This window comes from Merops nubicus, unplaced genomic scaffold, assembly GCF_000691845.1.
Source record: "Merops nubicus isolate BGI_N331 unplaced genomic scaffold, ASM69184v1 scaffold3434, whole genome shotgun sequence".
NCBI lineage: Eukaryota > Metazoa > Chordata > Aves > Coraciiformes > Meropidae > Merops > Merops nubicus.
The window spans coordinates 41,977-59,968 of record NW_008603424.1 but is presented as its reverse complement, the minus strand read 5'-3'; the positions used below and the strand labels follow the sequence as shown (position 1 = coordinate 59,968).

General features: G+C 39.4%; 1 protein-coding gene across 1 annotated transcript in view; it reads left to right on the top strand.

The window, feature by feature from the left end:
* Window positions 1-11,446: 11,446 nt before the first annotated feature.
* LOC103771342 (GPI ethanolamine phosphate transferase 1-like) overlaps window positions 11,447-17,992 on the top strand; it is a gene marked incomplete at its 5' end in the record, with an annotated part of 45,911 nt that continues 39,365 nt past the window's right edge. The window contains 3 exons of the mRNA XM_008938635.1: window positions 11,447-11,525; window positions 13,719-13,901; window positions 17,235-17,371. Of these exons, the coding sequence (XP_008936883.1) occupies window positions 11,447-11,525; window positions 13,719-13,901; window positions 17,235-17,371 (399 nt within the window). The remainder of the gene's footprint in view (window positions 11,526-13,718; window positions 13,902-17,234; window positions 17,372-17,992) is intronic.

Below are 17,992 nucleotides of genomic sequence, written 5' to 3'. Positions count from 1 at the left end.
GTTCTGTTCTGCCCCAAACCAGGACAAAGACATGTTTTAAAAAATTGTTTGCTTAGCAAAATCAGAGGCTTTTCTTATCAGGATTCTGACATACAGGCACAATGCTTTGACCTTCATGTGTAAGAAAAGCACATACCAAGATGCCAGATGCTTTAAAGGAAGAGTGAGGAAGGACATTTCTGAAGATTGCTGTCAGAGGAAAAATTACATCCAGGATAGTGAGCTACCTTTCTGACCATGTGATGTACCTTAAGGCAGCTGCAGCGCTGGCATAGTTCAAAGAGTGTGCCAAGATGCCAGATGCTACTCTTACGAAAGCATTCCCAAACTTAGCAACTCTGGACTGTGAAAGTAATCCTACAAGGAGTAGCAGGAGGACCACTGCAGTGAAGTGGATAGACGGGACATAAGTTTTTGCACTGAAATCCTGTTGACCTACTAGTGCAATTTGATTATCCAAACAGGTATGATAGATTTAAGCTATTAAATTACACCCAAGCACAAGCATGGTTTTTATGTATACCTGGTGTATACAGTGCTTTCAGGGAAGGCTGTTTCTAGCTGTTCAGGTTCTGGTGCCTCACCTTAAGATGACAGGAGCAGCAGTTGAAGAACCATATACAGAAGTCTGAGATGAGCAGCTGAATTATGATCAGTGCTTGCTTTCCTTTAGCAGTGCGTTTTCTGCTGAATGACTTGAGCAGTTTATCAATAAGGGTTTTTTTTTCAACAGGAAGCAGCTTAAGTCAGGTTTGTATCTTCTCATGTGTGGAAAAAACCCTATACCATCTTGATGTTGCATTTTTAAAGACTATAAGTTTGAACATTACATTTTAATCATCCCAAATACTTATTTTTGTATGTATGGTCAAGTTACAACTTGCACAGTTTTATAGAAGACACTGCAGTTTTAATGTGCAGTGTACAGCTATTTAATAAAAATGTGATCCTTTACCTTTCCTCTATCCTCCAGTATGAACTGAGATATAACTCAGTATATAGTGTATATATATAACAACTCAGTATAAACTATATATAGTGTATATGTAGACTGAGTCTTTCCACATAATTATGTATCATGAAAATAGTTCTCTCATAATGTAACGTCTTTGAAGGTGTACAGCAACTTCAAAGAAATGTCACACGTGCAAGTACCTGGCTCTTCTTCCTTTCTCTGATGCCTGAAGATACAGCACTACATTGTTCCCTCTGATGGCCTTTCAAAACTTAAATAATAGGTATTTCCCCAAAATTGACATTTTGCACAGTGAAATAAATCATTTCTCCTCCACAATTAAGTGGGGCAGGGTCCCTTAAGATGGCAGTAAACAGTACATCATTTGAAACATCCTTTTTTTTGTTTGAAGAAATGGCATTTATTTAAGTAAATGTCACTATTTGAGGTATTTATGATACGTATGATAATGCATTGCAAGGGCAAACATCAAGTATTGAATGTCAGGAAGAAGGGGTAAAGCCATTACAGTAGGGAAGGGTATTTCTAACAGTAATTACTCTCACTGTCCATTTGTCTGAATACTTTGTGTTTCCAGGGGAACCTTAGTTTAGCAGAGGAACTGATTTATCAGGGGAGAAGATTCAGGCCCTTTATCCTGTGGTCAAGAGGGACAGCAGCTTCTATCAAGTCCAGGTGAATCTTGGGAAGGCAGCCAGCTTTTTCCTTTCTCTGCTTTGTCCCCCTCGTGTTGCTAGGTGGGAATCTAGACATCAGCCTGCTTCTGGCCAGGCAGGCCAGTGGGGGTACCCGTAGCCTCTTGGTGTTGGGGAGACAGACTGGCAGCCCTCTGCACTCTGCCCTTGGCCTGAGGAACCTGTTTATATATATGTGAACAAAAAAAAGGAATTCAGTGCTGTAGAGACGAAAGAGCTCAAATGGAAGTAATGGCTTTGTATTATTAAAAGAATTGATTGAATAGTAGATGTACTGTGTCTTTAGGGAGAAATCAATGCCTGTGCTATAAAATGTATGTTCTTTGGCAAAAATGTCAGCTTCTCTTTCACTGCATGGCCTGTGTCTGAAGCACTCCGTTAAATGCTGCTCAGGGAGGATGCAATCCTCACAGAAAGCAGGCATCCTGCCGAACTTGGGTTTCAGCAGTGAACTCAGGAGCTTTTAGTTTGTACATGAAAAGTTTACTGGCAGCGACTTCTGTGCAGAGGACCAGGCATAACTGGATTTACTATAAAGTAGGAAATAGGTAAGATCTTTAGAAGGAGCTAGGAGGCTAATGTGTAAGATAAAATAGCACAAGATTTATGTGTATTTCCCCATTTCCTTTCATAAATCCCTTTGGCCTTTTCTTGGAACTTGTGAAGCTTCATGCAATGAGGGTGAGGGAGGGTGTGCAGACAGGTGGTGGGATGGGCAGAGGATGTTCTGCACCAGGGCATGAGGTGAGAGACATAATGCAGGGCTCTTTCTGGATCCCAACAAGAACAGTATGATAACAAATAGTTTAATAAAATATCTGGTTTAATAAAATAAAGATGATAAATATGGATGCTGAGTGGTACCCTGCACTGAGTGGTACCCTACATTGATGCAGCATCCAGTGGAGTCTGGATGGGTTTTCCCAAGGTGCTACAGAGATCCTGTCTTTGGAGAGGTTCCCTCTTTTTGGTCGTTCAAGCTGTAGCCTGGACCTACACTGGACAGGATGCTTAGGCCTGGGCCTGCTCAAGTTAGCTGTCGTGTGACATATCACTGACTGTGATGTGATGTGATGTGATGGTCTCCTGGTCAGGATCAGTGTGGAGGCTCTGCCCAAACGCATGTTTTGGTGTCCATGGGGCCCAGCTATTACTTACCTGCCCAAACACAGTGTGTGCTGCCTGCTTCTGCTGCTACTGGTTGGAAAATGGTAGCTGTGGTTTAGGTTTGCCCTCTAAGATTGCTGTCCCAAATCTGGGTTCTTTGCCCAGTGTGCAAAAACCACTCGACACAGAGAGTCGGGATTTTTATTTCATTCCAGTTCTGTATAAAGGGTGCCAGGTGATAATTCACAAAGCTAGCTCACACCTTCAGAGGAGTTGTAGAATTTTATACAGTTTACAACAATGAGAAGTTGCACAAATAGTAGTTGTTGCCCTTCTGTGCATACTCTGATTAGTGGCTGGTTCATTATATAGAAGCAGTCTCACATTAGCATGTTACATGACATTAGAACTTGGGGAGGTGGTGGAGTCACCATCCCTGGAGGTGTTCAAAAAACGAGTAGACGCAGCACTTGAATCTGTGGTCTAGTGGTTAGGGAAATGTTGGGAGGAAGGTTGGACTTGATGATCCTAGAGGTCCTTTCCAACCATAGTGATTCTACTCTGTTAGGTCTCCACTGAGGGGTGTGATTTTTACCATGCTGATGGGTTACCTTCAGGGGATCTTACTGCCCCTTTTCCCAAACCCCTGGTCAGGAGGTGTTTCATCCAGTTGGATGAAAGTTGGTCTTGTGTTAGTTTGAGGACCACAATTTCTGTGTTGTGATTCTTTACTTTGAGGACTATAGGATTGTGGAGAAGAGGACCTGTGGCACAACAGTACATATCTAGAACACAGCAGATACCTAGATTGAGATGAATGTATGACAGAAATCTGTCATACATTTTGCAGAGTTAAGAGCTTGTTATTTAGAGTCAGCATGTGCATAATTTTTAAGGTCTCTTTCTATTTTGGTACTGCAGGGGATGTTTCGTTTCCTTTCCTTCAAGGCTCTTCATCTTCCCTTTTAAGCAAGTTCTCTTTCCAAGGCTGTTGCACCATGTCCTGCTGCCTCTTCAAGCAAAACCCCTGCCCCTGCTAGCTCCCTACTTCTAGTTTCTCAGTTCTTCTTTGAGGGGACCAGAGGACCTGCTTCAGAGCATGGCCTCCTCCCTCTTGGCCTCTAGCTCATGTTGTCCGTAGCTCTTGTCGTTGTAGTTTGCATGCAAAGTCTGTGGTATGCACCCTGTTGTATTCATTGTTTCTCTGTTCAGTGAATTGACAGCTGGCAGGTAGTTTGCCCGCTCCTTTTTCTCCCATCTCTGCTATCTGAAGGATTTACATAAATATCTTAAGGCACTTTGCTGTTGAATATGCAAATATGCTGCATCAGGGATGCTGATTTCTGGAAATTAAAAGGCTAGTTTAATTCCTAGGACTTGACAGTCCAGGATAGACTAGGAGCAGTCAAACCACCTCCTGTGGATTTCACTGATGTCCTGCCATTTCTTCTATTGCATGTTTGTACACCTGAATACAAAAGCAGACATTCACTGGTAGGTTTTTGCAATGTGTCAGTGAAGATGCTTCTTGCTGTCTTTGTCCTGTGGAAGTGTGTGACCCCTCCCTTCATTTCATTATGCTTTACAGAACCAAAACTTCAGGACTTAAAACTTCTTATTGACTTTCTTATTCCTTTTCTTTGTTTTGGAATGCCTGATGCATGCAGTGGTGCTTTTTTATGCTACTTAAAAGAAAAAAGTTGCAGAGATCAAAGAGTACAACCCTACAGCTAAACTGGCAGATTTACATTCTAACACATAAGTCAGAAAATCCAGAAACATATAAACCTACTTGAAATTCAGATGCTCCAAAAAACTGGAGCGAATTGGCAGTGAAACAGCAAGAGAAAAGAGCAGATGAAATTAGGAGAGGAAATATTGAGGATCCTGGGCATTAAGGAGCTGTAATAAACCCTTTAGCTTAGGCTTATGTGGAGTACCTTTTATTTTAAAAAGTAGAGTTTTAGGACTCTAAAATCATGACAGCAATTTGATCTGTAAACTACATACATCTTGCATCTGCATTATGAAAATCAAGTTTTGTAGGACTTGAACAATTAAAATTCAGGCCACCTAGACAAATTAAGCGTCACTGAGTTACCCACCAAATTGTTTAATCTTTGAAACTTCACTTTTTGATCAAAGCTAAGACCTATGCCAAAGCCTGTCTCTGTATCTCATAGTGTGTGCTTTCAGCCTGTCTTTATCAGACAGAGTAAACCAATTCTTTCTTAGGAGTAGACACATATAAAGAACTGGAATTGAGCACATTTTGAAACGGGAAGAATGAGCCTCTGGCTATTAAAATTCATGTAAATGTGTCACTTTGTGGAGTCCATAGAACTATACTGCTTTTTTCCTGATCATAGCCCCAAGTAACATCATGTACTCTGTACTGCACAGCAAGTTCAATGGAAAGTAAACATCACGGTTCCAGACTTGGATTTTTGAAATATTTATTTGATTGATTTTGTCCATGTTTGGCTGAATGACTCATGACTTTGCATCACTTACCATTTACTTTCTTTCTGATGATTCTCTGCTGTTGACTGAGAAATGGGAAGGTTTTATATTGTGCATTTCATTCTGCTCCTGCAAGGCTGTGCACCGTACCTTCAAAAGAAATGATAGAATGAAAGAGTTGGGCTAGTTTGTGAATGCACTGTCCTTAACAGCAAGTCTTTGCACTCATGGATTGATAACTCGGGTGGATTTGATGTGGAGCAGGAGTAAGCATGCAGTCATGTCTCTGTTAAATTAATGATGTCCAGGGCAGTATCTGTGTCTTTATTTTCCCATTACACACCCGGTTCTTTTTGAGGTACTGTGTTGCATGGTGAGTATATTTGAAGGCAGCTTTCATGGGAGACTGACTTTGGTTTTGAAGCCTGTTGCTGCTATGAAAAAGTATTATTTGATTACTTGTATAACTCTGGAAGAGCAGCCCTGCCAAAATGTCTGGCCAGTCTTACATCTGCACTTTGAAGATGTCATTTTGCTAGCAGCAGCGATGTGAATCCAAGCAGTACTGGTGGGTCCTGTGTTATTTCAGCTGGTTGCAGAATTGCTGGGCTGGGAGCCATCTTTCCTCCTTAGTATGGCCCTCTCGCAGAGGAATGGGTGGCAACACAGTTTGAACATCCACAGATGCTTCTGTTCCTGGCAGTTTTCTGCCATGGTGAAGTGAGGCATTGGTGCGTGCCCACCTCAGCACCCAAGTGGTAACGTTAACCTGGGTGATTTCTTTCAGGTTGAAAGTTGTTAAGATGCCAAGAATCCGCTTTCTGGGGAAGAGGACAAGAACCTGTGATTGCTCAAGCCTTTTGGCAGGATAGGTTGCTGGAGTTGTTGGGACAGTGTTAGTCTGATGCCTCTTTTACTGCAAACAGTTTTGCATTAGAAATTTCATAGCAAAGCAAGTGAGAAGGTCTGCCTTACATGGTGTTCAGGAGAAGGTAGCCCATACAAAATCCTAGCAGGCTTTATTACGATGGCCTTGAATCATAGAATCACTATAGTTGGAAAGGACCTCCAGGATCATCAAGTCCAACCTTCCTCCCAGCATTTCCCTAACCACTAGACCATAGCCTCAAGTGCTACATCTGCTCATTTTTTGAACATCTCCAGGGATGACGACTCCACCACCTCCCTGGGCAGCCCCTTCCAGTGCCTGACCACTCTCTCAGGGAAAAAATTCTTCCTAATATCCAACTGAAACCTCCCCTGAGGCAGCTTGAGGCCATTTCCTCTCGTCCTATCATTAGTATTTTGGGAGAAGAGACCAACACCAGCCTCACTACAACCTCCTTTTAGGTAGTTGTAGAGAGCGATGAGGTATCCTCTCAGTCTTCTCTTCTTCAGACTAAACAACCCCAGTTCCCTGGGGATATTGAACAAGACTGTCCCAGAACTGATCCCTGAGGGACACCGCTCGGGACCGGTCACCAGCGGGATTTAACTCCATTGCCCACAACTCTCTGGGCTCGGCCATCCCGCCCGTTTCTAACCCAGCCAAGAGTCCACCTGCCTAGGCCGTGAGCCGCCAGCTTCTCCAGCAGGATGCTGTGGGGAACGGTGTCAAAGGCCTGACTGAAGTCCAGGTGGACAACAGCCACCGCCTCTCCCTCATCCACTAGATGGGTCACCTGCTCATAGAAGGAGATCAGGTGGGTCAGACAGGACCATCTTGGGACTGTCATGAGGTTCAAGGGATGTATATCCTTATCCTTCTATCTTCTTTAGAGCTGCATCAACAGCAGGAGTTGGTCCTTTTCTACCCATCCCCCAAACAGCTCATACAAAAAATTAGAAGATTGAAGTCTACTGAACAGCTACTTCTGATTTACTTCATTTTTCTGAATATGGGTCATGGAAATGTGATCACTGTCTTCTGCAATTCTTGCCACTCTCAGAGGGTTGTAGGATGTGCAGTATTTTTTCTTCTGATGAGAGTGAACAGGCAGCAATCGAAGGGTGTAGATGTGTGTGAGCTGACAAAGCTGGAATAAATTTTTCATCTGTCAGTGAGCTAGGCACAGATGGAGCCTTTCTCATTGTATGCTGCATCTGCAGCTCTGTGATCCTTCCTTGACTTTCATTATTAAATCTGCAGCATTTCAAGTGTTAAGCTACTGCAGATCCTGAGGAGTTACTTTTTATAGTAGAATTCAGGAAAACTCACTGTACAATAAAATGTCTATAAATAATTACCTAAATAACCAGGCATAATAAAAATAACAAGCTGGCAGTGATGGATACAGGCGTATTTGCACAGTGACATCTTCTGCTCTAGTATTTTTACTTCATGGTTTGACTGCAGCATGCTCCCCATGCCTTTGGAGGTGCTGATTTCTGTTGTGTGGTGATAAACAAGACGCATTGGCCAAAGGGAGGTCCCCTTGACAGTGCTGTGGTGAGTGTACTTCACAGTCTTGGCTGTTAGGGCTGTCAGATAGCTTAGCTCATAGGAGGTGTGAATGGTGTGTTGGAAAGATGAATTTTGTCAGGTATTCTTACAAGGGTAGCTAACATCTCAGAAGGGATAGTTTACAAGCACTTGCAGGGTTACCCCAATTGTTTTGTTTCATAATTATAATTACATTTATTCATGGATGAAGCTGTGATTTCTGTCTGGAACTGCAAAGTTGATGTCTGATAGCCATTGTGAAAAAAAACCCCACCACCCTCTTGTAGAACCACCTCTGTTTTCTGTGGAGAATGTAGTCTTAAGTCTTTACAGTCCCAATGATACTGTGAATGCATGTGTACTTCTGTGTGACCAGAGAGTCACAAAAAAACAAACTCTTGGTTTTTCTTTTAAATTAAGCCTCGGAGTGCTACGCTTTAGAGTGCATGTGATTTGCCATGCTTTCAAGAAAAGAAGAGGAAGACAGAGTTGAGTCCGCTGACTAAATTCTGTTTATGTGTTTGCTAATCAATAGGACAGGCATTTTTATGTTATAGAAAAAGACTTCAATTTAGTAGTCAAGACTATTCATCTTAAATTTGTAGAATTGTGTTTTGGTGGGAAGAGCATATGCATACATGCCCTAGTTTTCTTTATAGAGTTCAGAATCTTTCTAATAATCAGTAAATTCACTTCATTGCTATTAATATTAATTGTGTGTGTGTGTGTGTTGGGTGATCTTGAGAATATATTGACATGCTAGTGGTGCCTCTGGCACATTGCATACTAAAACACAGGGAAATTACTGATCAGTTTATTCTTTTCTAAGACTATCTGCTTCAGATTTGATACCCTTTAAATAGTTTAAGATAAAATTAAGTGCTGCTAATAATAGTTCCATCTTTAACTTATCACATTTAAATTTTCCTTGTGGCTTTATTGTTTGGTGAGGCTTTTATGTTTGTATAGCATCACTATTGCTAAAATTTCTGCTTTCTTTCTACTTCTATTCATGGCTCAGCTTTGTCTCTTTATGCTTTCTGCTACATCTAGCAAGAGGTTCCTTTTAAATTTCCAGTCTGCTTGATCACTTTTAGAAAGTGAGTCAGGGTCCCCAGTGAATGATAAACTGCTTGTGGTGAATTATATTTATTCCTTAACTGAGAGATAACTAGCATATTTAGTAACTCTTCTTTTTAATCTGATGTGAGATGCAAAAGTTCTCTAGACACTTTTTTGAGGTTTTGCATAATACACTGGGAAAAGAGATCTTAAGATGACAATCAGCCCTTGCATCCTGGATGAAACTTGCATTTTGATGCAGTTACATGTGAAGTTGTTAGTTTCTGGTGAAATTCCTAAACTTTACAAAACCAATTTGTAGACAATTGTAAACTCAGCATCTTGAAATGCATGCGTATAGAAGGTAAAATGTGTGGTATGGTGTTAGCTATTGAAAATTAACAATGCACATGCTAATGGTAACCCCATTTGACAAAATAATTGCCTTCTGCATTTGACTTAATGAAGCTTCACTGTTTAAAAACCTCATTTATTCTGTTACACCATCTATGTACAGAGATCCTAGTTGCTATCATCTAAGAAGAAATAGGTAAAGATTATTGTTCATTAATCATAAAATTATTCTTTGAGAGTAAAAAGATAATTAAGGGGTTTATAGCTAAATGATTAACAATATAAAGTGAAAGATAATTTTAGTTTATTAAAAATTTGCATTGGATATGACAAGTAAAATCCACAGAAGATAGAAAACAATGAAGTGAGACAGTGAGCACAGGAACTTCTTTGATGTATTTATCCTAAATAAAGCTGCTTAATATTTATTCCAGATTTTTAAAAATCCTTACCTGAAAGCTAACATACCTGTTTTCCCCTCGTATTAATCTCCACACATGGTGAAAACTGCTGCCTTACTTTGGCATTTTGCTCCCTTTGCCCTGCCAAAAACCTTAGCAAAACTTGAGGGTTACAGGTTTCTTTGAGGGAGTACTTGGGTCTGGTACCCTTACTTCAGGAAGTTATTCTAACTTGAGACATCAGCAGCCTTGGTACACACTTGCAGGCTGCATGCTGGTAGCCCTAGACCTGTGGTGCTGTAAAGTTGGCTGTCATAGAGACATGTCATGAAGGTGCAGGAACAATTAACATTCAGGAGTCTTTCAAGACTAGTTTTCTAAAATCCTCTGTTCTCCCACCCAAAGTTAAGGTGCTCAAACATTTACCATCACCTTATCATCATCCTTTCCTTCCTTTTGCCTTCTCCTATTCCGTTGCTGCTCCTGTTATCCAACGTTTTAGAAAAGTCCTGCACAATGCAGCTATGCTGTGAGTTCAAGGAAACGTATCAAAATATACCAGGATGTTATTAGTAATAAAATTTCAGATTGTTCAAGTGCAGAATCCTTTTAATATATTTCAGGGCTCAAAAGATGATATGTATGAATTGTTGATATGTATCAGCTGCCTCTGGGTTGTAGGCAGAAAGGGTTCCCAAGTGTCTGGGAGCTGCTGGAATGAGCATTTCCGTGCAGTGGTTAAGTGGCATAAGGTCAAGACCTGCCCCTGTGGTTCAGCTGAGTGAGCACACAGGTGACTGCTGCTGATTTAACTGGTAGGAATGAGACCTCAGGGCTGGTCCTGATTTTGCACAGACTGGAACATGATGATGGTGGTTGTGTATGAGACATGGTGGAGTGCATGTGAGGAAGGGAGGCACGCAACTGAGCAGTCATGTGCTGGGGATGCTGAGGAGATGATGCTGGACCACAGTGATGTTGTGGAAGGTGTGAAGGAAGACTGCTGTATGCATTCATTGGCTATCAGGAAGTTGTGACCCACGGTGCTTAGGGTGACAGTGATTGTGTTGTGGCTTATAACTTGCCCAGAGTGAGCATGGGATCTGCTAGCTTGCTTCTGTCCTTAACTTGCAAAAAAAGTGGTACAGGAAAAAATGGTTCCATCCCATTTTGTTGGCTAGAAGGTGGTTAACTGGCTTGTTTCTCCATTGCTGCTTTCTGTAAGAGAAGAACTGTAGCAGTGATCTAGGTTGATGATTAAATTCATAAAAAAAACAGGTTTCTCTCACTGACGTCAGTGTAGGCAGGTAACTGTGTTATCCCCTGCTTTGGGGACTCTGCAAAGAGCCCCCTGAGTAACAGGAGATGACCTTCTGCAGAGTCGTGTAGATATGGTGCTTAGAGACGTAGTTTAGCAGTGGACTTGGTAGAGTTAGTGATTGGACTCTGATCTTAAAGGTCTTTTCCAACCTAAATGATTCTATGGTTCTATACTCTTATTTTTAAGGAGAAGGTTGTTAGGCAACATCATGTTAGTGTGGAGCCTGAACAATTCATCCTATACTTACAGGCTTATGAACAGCTTATAGCCATCTATCAAATCAGTTAAGCTGATTAATTCTTGTATGTGCAGTGCTTCTGGTCCAGAGCAGTGGTTGATAGTAACACACAGGAGAGAAGATTTACAGTACTAGATGGGAACTCTTACATAAGACATATCTCTTAATGCAAAGATCTATGGGATAAGTTAGAGCAGTGTTGATCCAAGTGTGAAGATGAATGTAGAGGAATGGATTTGTTCCAATTACCTCTAATGTGGTTCAGAATATTTTGGTGTGTTTCATTCCAGAGTATTTTTTTTTTTAATGACAAAGTTTCTTTTTTTCTGCTGCCTCCTCTGCTTGTGAAAAGAAGAAAAAAAATACCTCTTTATATTGTTTTACAGACCACTTTCTGATTCTGAACAGATCAACTTTTTAAAGAAAGCAAGACTATATATTCAGCAGCAAAAGTATGGTGAAGCGGTAAGTCTGTTCTTGATGGATGCCTTCGAGAAACTTTTTACAGGAACTTCTAATATATGTAAATATTTAGGTTTATTTAACTTGAACCTGGGAAATAGAACTTCCTCCTTCTGTATAGTGCACATCTCACTTGTTAACACCAAGTCCCATTGTAAGTCTCCAAAATTTTGCATTTTGACATCAGTTCTAATGAATAATACTGACTTGATATATTCTTAAACTATTTGCTACAATTCCATAGTATACTGACACACAGTGTATGGTTTTATTTTCCACTGCAGCAAAGAGTAAGTTAATTTGAGAGAAACACTGAGGAACGTAGTTCATGTTCACACTTCTTAGGCTGCTAGTTGCATGAAAGTCTTCTCCATCATAGGTCCTGCTTTGTTTCATTCTTTTATCTGACCCAGTTGTTCGTGTTTTTAGTTTCACATTTCAGTTTGCCAGAGGCTGGGAACCGTGTGTGGAATCATTCTGTGCTTCCCAGCTCTGGTGCTACTTTCCTAAGTGTTTGCTGCCACTCACTGTGCAACACAGTACTCGATGGGTGCAGTTCACCAGTGCTTGTACTCTGACATTCACAGAAATCATTTGGAGAGCTAAAGGATACAAAGAAGTCTTTTTTTTTAGCAGGTTTAGGTTGGTCACTGACTTTTGTGTTTAAGAAGTACATTTAAAAGTTGAGTATAAGATTACATTTAACCTGCCAGATGCATGGAAGAGTAATTCCATTATGTGTTAGGGTTCAACTCTTTTTCCCTAATATGTTTCTCAGAGTAGCGTATTACTATTTTATGCACAGGACAGTTAAATCTGTTTTATACTTTATGCCTTTTTATATACCTGATTGTAAATTGAAAATAGCTCATTTTAACTGAATTGATCTATTGTGCTGTGGGGAGCAGGTTTTGGTTTGGGTTCCCTAATACTCCTACTTGGCTGTCACATGTATACTTCTAGGATACACTTTATACATTTCAGCAGTAGAACTTGTGAGTTTTTACTGCTAGTTATATATTAACTTTACCCCGAGTTCATGTGAGTGCCCCATGTGTACAGGCTCACTTTTGATCACTAATATGTTGAGCTTCTGCCTGTGCCCTGCTTGTCCTCAGCTTCCTATCACAATGCAGAAAGGTTGGTGCATTACCAGTTGCTGGGGTACAGGTTTGTTTTGGTTTGGTTTTTTTTTTTTTTTTTGCTTCCTCAGCTCTGCAGCTCTTTCCATTGCAAATATGCATTCATAATTGTACCTTCAGGAATGATGTGATTTTGGCTCAGTCAGCATTTGCAGACTTGTGACCTCTGCAGTAGTTGACATATATTTTTCTGTTGATTGTTGCTGTTAAGTCCCAGCTAGATACCTGAACATATAAAGAAGCATCATCATATATGCTCATCTTCTTCTTATACTTCCTCACACATCTTTTAATCACCAGAGAAGCCTTTGTGACCACATATTACACAGCTGACCTCATCTCTGAGTAAATCACTGGAATCAGCACACCTCTGTGTAAGGAATGACACTCGTGGTGGGAAAAACTGCTCTCTTTATCATGGTGTCTCCCCAGTGGAGGTACTGAGTAAGGGGACCTCTGGTTACACTGGGTACAACCCTTCTTGTGTTCAAATGATTTGCAACCTGAGAGCTCCAACCAGCTGCTTTGTGAATGAAACTGAGACTCCAGTTCAGTTTCTGAATTCACCTCTGGTGCTTAGGCAAAGCTCTGCAGATGTCAGGTACTGCTGAAGTGGAGGACATCAAACGTCTCGGGAGGGTATTTCAGGCTGTGTTTCATCTGCATCCATAATCCTCCTTCTATATCAATGTTGTTCCTTCAGAAACACATGGCTGTATTTTTTTGGACATCATTTATGCTGGAATAAATATATTTATGATCATAGGAAGAACAAGTATCAAATAGGTGATGATCAATGTGTGCTATTTGTGTAGCTTTCACCATCTGATCACAGTTGGGGGCAGAGTGGGGGGAAAATGGTCACTGACTTTGGATCCAACAAAACTCTGTGAAGTACTGTGTACTCCAGCAGTTGGTGCTGGCCAGAACACTACACCTGAGCACACAGAGGACCCGTGCCAAGAGTGGCTCCAGTTGCTGTCAGTTAGGTCATTCTGTGGAATAGAGTTTGTGCTATTTTAAACTGTTGCTTATATGTTTTGTCTGCCTCTAGGTAGCTCTGTGCAAAACCCTGATAAACCTTGCTTTGGAAGGCCTGTCTTATTACCATACTTACGACAGATTGTTCCTGGGGCTATGTATTGCAATGGGTTTTGTGGGCTGGACGACTTACGTGATTTTGGTGATTATCAAGACCCATACCAATTTGACCAACACTGTCCAGACTATTAACAAGGTAGGTTAGAAGCGTGCTTATTTTTTTTTTCTTATCAGTTTTCAGCATTTTATGTACACTCAGTCACTCTGGAGGGGACAGACTGCATGCTTTCTACTTATTTTGACTACATGTGGAAACTGGCAAGCTCTAGAGTTTTTAGCTACTGTAATCCTGCACAGTGTTACTGTTTGGTCAGTTTATTCGAGTTGATATTCCTAAGCCATGTAAGTATGAGTATGCAATACTGTGCCTTCTCAGTTGCTTTCTCCCTACAGCTTTGCATTTTACTAGATGCTAACGAAAGTGTAAGCAAACATAGCAATTTAAAACTTTTAGAGGGTCTGCCTTTAACCAGAAGTTAATATTCAGCATTAATTTTAGTAAAGTCAGCACTCTGTAATAATACTTACTGGGAAAAATACACACTTAAGGCTTCCATTGAGATTTTTGTTCCTTACTGTAAGGCCAAAAAAAGATTAGCATGTAAATTGTTTTATTCCTGTCCTCTTTTGTAATGTGAAATTGGTTTTCAGAAGCTGTACAATCATGGTGTTTTTAAAATGTATAACCTATTTTAACAGAAAGATGAACTGTGGTTTCACAGATCCACTTGCTCTCTTGCTCTTTGTGATTTGCAAGGGTGCAACAGAAGATATCAAAGATGAAGGATGTTCTTTTTGATATTATTATGGTTTGATTTTTCTTAAAGTATAAAATTGTAGGAAATTAATTTACTTATGGTCATTCATCAGGAAAAGAAATACCTCAAAAACATGAACAGGCTAAAAGCTAGCATTTCACTAGAGAAAGATTAAAGCCTTGAGGGGAGGAAAAGAAAAAATCTCCCAAACTTCAAGAATTTCTTTCAGAATAAAGGAATTGTTTCATTTAGTAATGTATATGAGAATGAGCGCACTCACTTAGAATCTGTACTGCCTTCAACATATTACTCTTGAGAAAATTTCTATCATGCTATATTGAAGATTTTATTACTGGCTGAAATGAGATAGTCTTGGCCTTTAATGAAAATGATCAAACAAAATTGAAATGGAAAATATTCATAAGAGCTGTACTGCTTGATTTAGGTTTCCTTTCATCAAATAACTGAGAAGAAATAATCTAAGATGCATGTTACATTAGATATGAACAAAATAATTTCAATAAATAGAATTAGTTTTGAGCGTATTAGTAGCTACATAAGCAAAAACTTCACATTTTTAGTTGACATCAGGTTTTCGTTTGATATATTGATTTTACTTGTTGAAGACATTTTATGCTAGTGACACTAGCAGGAAAAAAAAAAAAAAAGGGTTTTTTAGTTCTTTGTCTATAGAAAGTTTTTTTCCTCAGTTTTAGTTAGAGGCCTTTTTCTCTGGAAGCTTTTTTAAAATTTCCTAAATACTTAGGGAGTCCCAGTCAGGTTAATGCTTTATATAGAGAAATTATTTGGTTTATAGTTAACATTTGAGTTACTTAAGGAATTTTGCCAAGAAACTAATTACCATTAACAAATAGTCTTCTGCAAAGCACAGCCTTGTAAAATCTGAAAGGGGCCTCTGAGTAATGAAACTGCATCACCTTCATTTTTCATTTGCTTCTTATGCTGCATATGAAAAGATTTTCCTTTTAAAGTAGTGTGTTGTTTCACTTAGTAAGAAGCCTAACCATTTCATCTATTTCTAAACATCCCCAGAAAATGCAAATCTGGTTTCCATTTTCAATGCATGACCAACTATGTGGGTCTCTATAATATTTGTCTCTTTATGTAGAATAAAATATTGATTGTATGTTTACTTATATAGTGATAATTTATACTGTGTGCCTATCATATCTATTTATATTCTTTCTGTCTCTGTGTCATCAAATGTCAAATTTAAAGCCAGTAAAATTACATTAGGTCAGCTTTCTATATGACATGTTATTAAAGTAAGAAAAAACATCTTAGCAGAAATTCTATTTTAAAAATCATTTCGAACTTGCACTTGCTGTCAGTTTAGACTTAAATCAAGGCAGTTGTATGTCAGTGGTGGGGTGGGAAACAAAAAGATAAAAAAATTTAATGCATCTGTGTGAACTGCTAAGTGAATGTATTCTCAGTGTATTCACAGTCATTACCTACAAATACACTAAAGAGAGCTCAGTCGTTAGAACTGCCCTTACTGCGTCAAGTTGCAGTGCATAAAGAGAAAACAGTTTGTTTAAAACTTGAACATAATCTTCCCTTACCAGTGATTCTTCTGATACCTGAATGTCCCTAGATAAGGAAGAGTAGTTCAATGACCAGGTAAAAGGCAGATGCAGCATGATTTTTTTCTTTTTCCTTTTTAAATGCTCCTTTTTGCACAAACAAGAGATTGCTGCTACCCAATGATTAAGGACTTGCCTTCCTGTCCAATATTAAAGATTTTTTTAAAATTTCTTCTTTATCTTTGATGTTCATCCTTACAGCTCTCCTAAGTCCAAGAACGTGTTTCTTTGAGTACATTATAAGGAAAATGATAGGGAGAATGTTATAATCTCATATCTTGATTAGAGTTGTTTTTTCAGAGAAGCCCAGAGCTGGCCTTTTAGGTTAGGATGAAATAATAGCAGTTCTAGTTATGCTTTTGGTGCCATGCAACTCCAGTCCTCAGTTTTATTTTGAAATTGTAATGTCTTTGAATAAGTCTGTCTCTCTTGTGTCAAGTTGGTTGCAAGCCACTTTCAGTAGCTGTCCCTAGATTCTGAAGAGTTGGAATTTCATCCAGTAGGAATTGAGAGGCGTGGCAGGGACGTTGGTTTAGATGCTCTCTAGGGTTCCTTCCAACCTAAGCCGTTCTATGATTCTATAAATTAATGCTTTATATTTTTATTTAATTAGTTCTCTTACAAATGTGTGAAGCAGGAGGAAACATGTGCTAATGGAATTTTCATTAAGCGTTTTGACCATAATGCCGTGAACTTGAACTGAAATGGTTGTTCTTCAAGACTGTTCATAATTTAAATGTAAGAGTTCTGTTTTCCAAGACCCTTAGCATCAATGACTTCCGATAGATTTCAAGTATCCATTGAACATATATAGCATTGCATACACTGGTCTTCCAGATTGTACAAGTGTCTTTGCCTGTGCAGATTTTACTGCAGGACCTTATGTAGAGGCATATTTAGAATTAGATCTTCAAACCCTATTGATTTTTTTTTTGTCTGTCTGGAAGCAGCGTCCAGAGTTTTGTACGTAGACACAAGGCAGCTTGAATGGCTGTGGTAAAATAACATTTGCTTTACTGTGTAACAAATAGATGGAAAATAGCATGTAGTTTAAAATATTTTATTGCTGTTTCAGGAACGTTTGTCCAACCATGTGTTTTTCAGGAATCTACTGTTCTCTTCTCTGGTTTTGCGATTGCTGGGGTGACAATAGCTTTTTTCCTGTTGATTCAAACATGTCCTTGGACATACTACATCTACTGTCTCCTGCCAGTACCAGTATGGTATGCAGTTGTGAGAGAGTAAGTACTCTTTTACAGTACTTTTTACAAAGAATGTTTTATAAAACCAGGTCTGTGCTTCCTTTTTTTGACAATTAAACTTTTCCCATAAGCTTGGGAGAAGAAGTTAGTTATAACTTTATTAAACTTCTTGAGATACTTCCTGAGACATTCCAGACTCCAGTTTATATTTCATTTGACTTACAGAGTAGCTTCCAAGCTGACTGATAGAGCTGCCAATTCTAAAAAATATCTTTTCTATTAACAAAAATAAATTGTCTTTCCAAAATGAAATGCTTTTACTACTCATGTAACTATAGCAAAAGAGTGCTAAAATATTGGACAAATTCTTACAGCAGCTGACTTCTACTGTATAATGAGACACGTTGTTCCTTTTCTTAAGTAATTTTTAAATACTCTGATCTTGCAAAGTGCCAAGTATGCTGAACTCCAACTGCTTTTGGAGAACATGTGCTAGTCATGCTGAGGATTGTGCACTGATATTGAAATAAACTTATCTTGTTTGCATCTCGTTTTATGCCAAAACTACTTGTCACCTTCTGATTTCTGTTACTTTCCTGATCACTGGAAATTCTGTAGATATCAACTCTGTATTACTCGGAGAAAATGATATCAGCTGCA